At 34.8% G+C, this 7,284-nt stretch overlaps 1 protein-coding gene across 2 annotated transcripts; it reads left to right on the top strand.

Moving 5' to 3' along the window:
• Nucleotides 1-3,982: 3,982 nt before the first annotated feature.
• Nucleotides 3,983-7,239, top strand: LOC102607417 (probable protein phosphatase 2C 34). 2 transcript variants are annotated; one of them, XM_006472085.4, is made up of 6 exons: nt 3,983-4,349; nt 5,344-5,657; nt 5,943-6,251; nt 6,335-6,452; nt 6,567-6,790; nt 6,896-7,239. In XM_006472085.4, exons 2-6 carry the CDS (start codon nt 5,415-5,417, stop codon nt 7,106-7,108), a joined length of 1,107 nt encoding a protein of 368 aa, XP_006472148.2. In that variant the 5' UTR covers nt 3,983-4,349; nt 5,344-5,414; the 3' UTR covers nt 7,109-7,239. The 2 variants fall into 2 exon arrangements, with proteins under 2 accessions (XP_006472148.2, XP_006472147.2); XM_006472084.4 differs by having other exon boundaries at nt 3,986-4,349; nt 5,340-5,657.
• Nucleotides 7,240-7,284: the final 45 nt, after the last annotated feature.

The following is a 7,284-nucleotide window of genomic DNA, read 5'->3' as shown; positions in this document are numbered from 1 at the left end:
GTAGTGTTGATAATTTTATACAGAAGCTCCCACTAAAAGTTGGTTATTTTTCTACCAACTCTTCTTTACGCAATTAGAATAAGTTAGCAGAATGCAACCGGGGTTTCAATCGTCAAAGTTTGATTTTCCTTTCTTAATAAAATATGAGTCATATTACAAAACAACAGGCTAGACTGGCATATCGATATGCTTCTTGACTGTGTTCTCCTCTCACCCAGGCAAATGTGCTGGGGATTGATTTTTGCAGACGATAATACAAGAAACAGTAGACTCTTTACATGCACATGTAACATGTTTCTTAATTATTATGGGTTTTTTAATTTCTTATTATTTTAGTAATTTTTATCTGAAAATTCACAGCTGTCCAGTTTTAGCACGCACATCTTATAATACATTCAAGAACCGATAGGTGATATTCTTGGGTGTCAAATCTAAAGTTCTCCTCATCTGGGATCAACAACTTATAGAATAAAATCTCTTTATCTACAGTATAAAATCAATGTAACTTTGCATTAGCCTGAAATGCAATGCCATTGACAATGAATAGTTTTATCCATCCTTTCATCATCACGTGACTGTCAGTTTCACTTTCATTTTCCTTGTTGCCACTCATTTGGCTCTGCAACTTTTTACACTCATTCACTCAACACTCAACACTCAACACTCAATTGCCATTTGTCTTCTTTTTCTATTCATTAGAATATGACCACCCCCACCCCACCCCCAACTGGACATTTTTTTAACTCATCAATTCAAAGACAATGAAGCTTTCTTAGTCAAAGACACCCATAAAAAGTACCTCTCCCAATCCCATCATCAAAATATTATAAACACGACTCTTCATCCAAAAGCCATCACACAAAATCTTCATTAGGGGAAAAAAAATTTTAAAAAAAAAAGTTATGTAAATTGAACAATGATTAGTATGTTAAAAACTTAAAATAATATTTAAAAACTCTAGAATGATCGTCTCGGCCGCATGAGAAATCTAATCTTCGTGCTAATGTGACCCAAGAGATCTTCCATGGGTCACCACCACCCTTTGTTCCAAATTAGCCAATTAAAATGACCAAACCCTCGATTTCTCATTATTTTATTTTAATTTTTGAAAGGTTAATTTAATTTAATTAATTAATTAGACACGACTAAAAAGACTCGAAAGCTAAAAAGACTTGAAAGTCAACAAGTCAACACCTACCCAATGAAAAGGAGAAAAGTAAGGGGGCGTGGGCTACTGGCTATTACTGTTGCTTCTCATGCTTATGCATTTGTGTGGAAGCTTGCGTGTCCTCATCCAGTGCGCCGCCCCGCATGTGATTGTTCGGTGTTACGTGGTTAGCTCCTTATTCGTTAAATTCTAGGATGCATTAATGGTTCCTGGGCCGCTGGTCCCCTCCTGATCATCCCGTGGCCCCCATGTAATCGATCGGTCGCTCCATTTGTTTTTCCCACCGACTCCATCATGGGGTCTGAAGGTGGGCTGTTGCAATTCTGTGCATCACATGCGTTGCTGTTACTGTTTGCATTTTTTCAGGGTCGCCACGTCCTCGGCTCCTCGTATCATTCATTATATCCGTTGGATTGGGTGGTTTTTGTTATTAATTATGTCTACACACGTACACATTGGATTCTTTCGAGTGCATCCTCCATTAGAGTTTTAATTATAGAATTTGGAAGAGAAATGTAATTACGCGTGTGATTATTTGTAGGCCGGCCACGTGTAAGGTGTTTACAGGGAAAGGTACAGGCGTCGCCAACTCTGAAAACAATCTCGTAAAGGGAAATAATTGTTACCGACAGCCACCAGGAGGTCCCACCTCATCAACCCAAAAGAAGGAGTCTGTGAGATCATCTGACTCGGTCCAAGTGAAATCAATAGTGATTGGTCATTGCCCGTCGTATTCTTTTGGTGGGCATCGGACCCACCCGATTTTAACCCCTCCACCATCACCGCCACCACTTTTCTTAAAATGTACCGTGGGAGTAACATTCATAAGATCTTTGTCAATTTTGGTTTGGGTTTTATCACTTCCTAATTTTCCATTTCCTTTCTTTCTAACTTTATTATATATAGGCTTTTTTTTTTTACCTCTACTATGTCATGGGTGTATTTGCAGACACTAAATAACAAGAAATAATTTTATTACAATGTTCCAATTGTCGATCGTTGTAATATTCAGTGGCTGTAATTATAATATCGATAAGCTTATAGTTTGATGCCAAAAATAAGTAAAATTGTTTTAGACAAATCAAAATTTTGAGTTCTCCATTTGTACATTATTTAAACTATTATTTATATTCTTGTTATAAGTACCTCTAGGTCAATCACACTAGAGTGTGATATTAATTTAATAAATAAAGAATATATACTAGAAGCGGCCTAATATACGTACTCATAATTCATAAATGATTTCGTTTGAGAGAGCACCAAGTACAAAAGTGCCTCTTGGTTCATTACTTTTGCACGGAACTTCTTTCTTCAATCTTCTCTACCATTTTTTCACCCAATTGCGTAGATATAGAAAGAACACGATACTACATATTTATGGAAATTTAGAAGATATTGCTTTATTAAGAGTGGATAGAACTTCCTAATAAAAGACAAAGGCTTCGTTAGAAGTGAAAACCCCACAATATTTCTTCTTCTTTTTTTTTAATCTTTTCAATCTTTGCATGTGTGGTAAGAATAATATTACTCACGTGCAAAATTTTGTTTCTGGATTCAACGATTTGTTATTGACACCCAGCTTTCCTTGAATTGATATTTGCATTTGCCTTTTGGTCCAAGAGGCATCAATTTGTCTTTGATTCCTTTTGGTCATGAATAAAGAGATCCATGTGTTATCCTCAAAACCTCCAATTTTGACAAGATTTTGTTATATAAATAGCGTAAGTTCTGTAGAGATATTTTTCAATTATTGGGTAAACTCCAAAACCCATTTCTCACATAATGTATATCAATAAAATGTGGTAATTCTTAAACTACTTTCATATAGAATGCTTTAAATCATCAGCTTTTTATCGTAAAAAATTAGGAAAAATATTGTTAACTTATTTTCTAAAGGCAATTCCTCAAAAAAAAAAAAAAAAAAATTTCTTGTCATGAAATTAGCCAGAGAAAATTATACTTGAATTTATAAATTTGGCATAAACATGGTCAACAAGCTTAGTCATGTGAGAGAATTTTAGGTATTATATGATGCAAACTCAAGGAACATTTTCTACTTGTTTCTTCTTAATTTATTCACTTGGTGGCTTCTTATGATTGGCTACCCTAATTGACTCCTCCCATTGACCCTATCTAAATTATCACTCATATTCCATTAACAAATAATTGTTATCACATTCATTATTTTAATCAATTTGAATTTTGACGGTGCTAGAATTAATAAAAGAAGCACCTGGCTTATAATTTGCCATGTGTATGGTACACATTTTTTTGGCACAAAATTTGTTACTATAAAATATACATTGAAAAATACGCAAAACATTAAATTAAAAAAAGAAAAACCCTTTGGAACAAATCATATGGTAGAGGTAGACATTCTATTTGATTTAAAATATTAATCCAAGTGATCATGTTTGGCCAACAAAAGGCATCTATGTATTTCTTAATTTTTTATTCGTTTTATCAAGAACGTAGATGATGATTAACTAATTAGTTGATATACCAATCTCAAGATTTAAATACTATTTAATTAATAAAACCAAAGTTCTATATATAATGCAAGCTCATTAACATGCTAATAATCCTATAAAATTGGAGCTATCAAGAGTCCAATAAGTCTGCAATTGGTAACTATTTTTCAACTCATCATTTTCAAGAACACATGGTCAAAAATGGTGCTTTAAAATTGTAATATAGCTCTTGAAATATATATATATATATATATATATATATAGACAATCGTTGTATAACTAACATGTTATAAAATGGAAAGTATGAGCACGGAGTATACAAATAACTAACAAGATTACAAGAAGCTTTGTAACCACAAACTAAAAGCACATTTAGTTGAAAAGCAGTTCAAAGGAGAAGCAAATTAAATAAACAAAGTGCTTTTGTATGTACGTGTAAGATGTATGAAAACAACGACAACGACAACAACAACAAAAGAGTTGCGCCTTTGTTTTCTTCTCCACAGTGAAAAGGAGAGGAACACAAGGCAACAAAAGCTCTTTTTCATTATGGATTATTGCAGCAATAATCCATCTCAAGATTTTTTCTCTAGAATTCTCAGCTCAATAAGGGATCACCGGGATTGCTTCGGACTCCGGCGGCTGACGTCAGCTTTCCGGCTATTGGTTCAGAGCCCGGCTATCTGATATTGTTTGTTTCTCCATCAAAGGTCTTTCATGCATATGCTTTTTTTGAGTTTGTTTTTGTTTGAGTGTTGGATAAAGGGTCAAAGGGCATGTTGTTTGGTTTCTGAGAAAGTTGACAAGAAAATAAGGGAAATGAAAGGAATGTTTGATGTGTGATGAATGGGAAAAATAGGTTTTTTTTTTTTTGAGTGAAAAAAGTTTCTTTTTTCTTTGCTTTGTTTGGTTTCCAACTTCCAAGCAAGTTTTGGGAGAAAAACAAGGAGAAAATGAAAGTTTCACAGTTGCATTTCATAATAAATTTATATTTTGGATTCTCAAAATCTAAATTTGCTTCAAAGGTGGGTTAAAATTTATTTGATTTTTTTTTTTAAATGATTTGGTAATCAAAGATTGTGTAGCTGAAAATATAGAGCAATGTTTTGATTCTTGATGAGCTTAGCTAAGACTTATGTTGAGCTTCTCCTTTTCCTCCTTTGTTTTCTTAAGAAACAAACAAAAGGGTCACCTTAAGTTTGGTTGCTGGTTACATGGAAGAAAATATGAGAAGACAAATTTTTAAAAGTCATGCTACTTTTTTCTCAGGAAGCAAACAATGCATAGGGCTGCTAAGTTTATTTTATAACTTTTTTCGTTTGCTTGCTAAAAATTCTAGATCATGAGATATTGGAATTCCATGTCATGATGAATATTCTCTGTGATGTCTTTCAGATTCATAGCTTTTTGTTTTTAACTTTTATAAAATTATGTTTCACATTCACCGTTTCTTGTTTTTACTCTATTAAATTGAAAGATTCTTGCCTTTCTGAGTAGGATCATGTCTTTTTACTTCTGTTTTAATTATCTGTTTGATTCTTAATAAAGTATTTGATATGCTTTGATTATCTGTTTGGTTCTTAATAAAGAATTTGTTAGAAATAAGAAGAATATTGGAATCTTCTTTTCTTAGGTATCTCAATGCATTTCCTTTTAAGCTAGATTTTGATTGTGTGTGATTATTCTTCATTTTCAAATAGGCAGATTTTGAGTCTACATAAAGGGAAAGAAGAAGCCAACATTGACTCTGGTGTGGGGGGATTGAATTTGAGGAAATGGGGCATTTCTCCTCCATGTTTTACGGATTGGCAAGGTCCTTTTCAATCAGAAAAGGGAAAAATTCTGAGAGTTGTGCTGGGAGAGGAGCTGCAGAAGCAATGGCTAAAGAAGCCAAAAGGAATGAAATGATTTTAAGGTCTTCTGGTTTTGTAAATGTTGATAGTTCCAATAACTTTGCCTCAGTTTTCTCCAAGCGAGGCGAAAAAGGAGTAAATCAAGATTGCGCAATTGTCTGGGAGGTATGTGGAAATGGCTACTCTTGTGCTTTTCTTGGCTATCAAATGAAGTGTTATCATAGAAAGCGACATTGACAATTATGTAATCGTAAGCTGCTTTTGATAGCCAAATTATGTGGAAATGGCTACTCTTGTGCTTTTCTTGGCTATCAAATGAAGTGTTATCATAGAAAGCGGCATTGATAATTATGTAATCGTAAGCTGCTTTTGATAGCCAAGCTGTGAGCAATATTTGGTTCTTGGTTCAATTTTGATTGAAAAATGTGCTCATTCTTTGTTTTGGAGCAGGAATTTGGATGTCAGGCAGACATGATGTTTTGTGGGATATTTGATGGGCATGGTCCTTGGGGTCATTTTGTGGCTAAAAAGGTCCGGGAATCAATGCCTTCATCGTTGCTTTGTAATTGGCAGGAGACTCTTGCTGAAGCTTCTCTTCTCCCAGATATTGACTTGGATTCGGATAAAAAGACTCATGGATTCAACATATGGAAGCATTCTTATGTTAAGACTTGTGCTGCTGTTGATCAAGAGCTTGAGCAGCATCGACAGATTGATTCATTCTACAGCGGAACAACTGCTTTGACAATTGTCAGACAGGTACTGGAAATTATTTTAACCAGCCACTTGTATCTTGCACATGTTCATCAGAATTAACGAGCTAGTTATTTCTGTTTCACCAGGGTGAATTCATAATGGTTGCTAATGTTGGCGACTCACGAGCTGTATTAGCCACCACTTCAGAAGATGGAAGCTTGGTTCCAGTTCAGCTAACAGTCGATTTCAAGCCCAACTTACCTTGTCTGTATCTCTCTCTCGCTCTCTCACACACACACACACACACTCTGTCTCTCTCCAACACAAAAAAAAATAAAAATCATGAATTGTTTATATTATTCTTGATTGTATTTGCAGATGAAGCTGAGCGGATAATTCAATGCAAGGGACGGGTCTTCTGTTTAGAAGACGAGCCAGGAGTGCACAGAGTCTGGCTTCCGAATGAGGAATGTCCGGGGCTGGCAATGTCTAGAGCCTTTGGTGATTATTGTGTCAAGGATTATGGACTCATTTCTGTGCCCGAAGTGACACAAAGGCATATAACCAGCAGAGACCAGTTTGTTGTGCTCGCAACTGATGGGGTATCCATAATGCATTATTACGATATTACAATTATTTTCAAATTATTTTTGTTTGTAAAGATTAAAGAAAATAAGTTGAAAATTTTTATTGGTTTAATTCTTCAGGTATGGGATGTAATCTCTAATCAAGAAGCAATTCAAATTGTATCTTCAACGCCAAACAGGGCAAAATCAGCTAAGCGTCTGGTTGAGTGTGCCGTACATGCATGGAAACGCAAGAGGAAGGGAATTGCAATGGATGATATTTCAGCCATTTGTCTCTTTTTTCATTCTTCTCCTCTTTCTCAGCAAGTTCATGCTGTTGTAACTCCAAAATAGTAATGGAAATGAGCTAGGAAGTGGCTCCTTGTTTAGCATTTCTCATATATATCGTACCTTGTTCAAGGTAGGTGATTAGAAGTTGTTCACATCAAGTGCATATTCAAATTCAATTGCTTTTTCTCCATTAATCCGTTAATCAGCCACTACTCTGTTTGAGATTGAGGTTACGCAAT

This window comes from Citrus sinensis, chromosome 5 (assembly GCF_022201045.2).
Source record: "Citrus sinensis cultivar Valencia sweet orange chromosome 5, DVS_A1.0, whole genome shotgun sequence".
NCBI lineage: Eukaryota > Viridiplantae > Streptophyta > Magnoliopsida > Sapindales > Rutaceae > Citrus > Citrus sinensis.
Note: the sequence above shows the minus strand (reverse complement) of the source record. Positions and strands in the feature narration are given on the sequence as shown.

What these genes read in the sequence shown, in the direction of transcription:
- LOC102607417 (XM_006472085.4), top strand. Translation starts at nt 5,415, where the DNA reads ATGGGGCATTTCTCCTCCATGTTTTACGGATTGGCAAGGTCCTTTTCA. An exon ending in CTTTGACAATTGTCAGACAG is followed by an intron (nt 6,252 to 6,334) that starts GTACTGGAAATT and finishes CTGTTTCACCAG; the next exon opens with GGTGAATTCATAATGGTTGC. An exon ending in TTTCAAGCCCAACTTACCTT is followed by an intron (nt 6,453 to 6,566) that starts GTCTGTATCTCT and finishes TTGTATTTGCAG; the next exon opens with ATGAAGCTGAGCGGATAATT.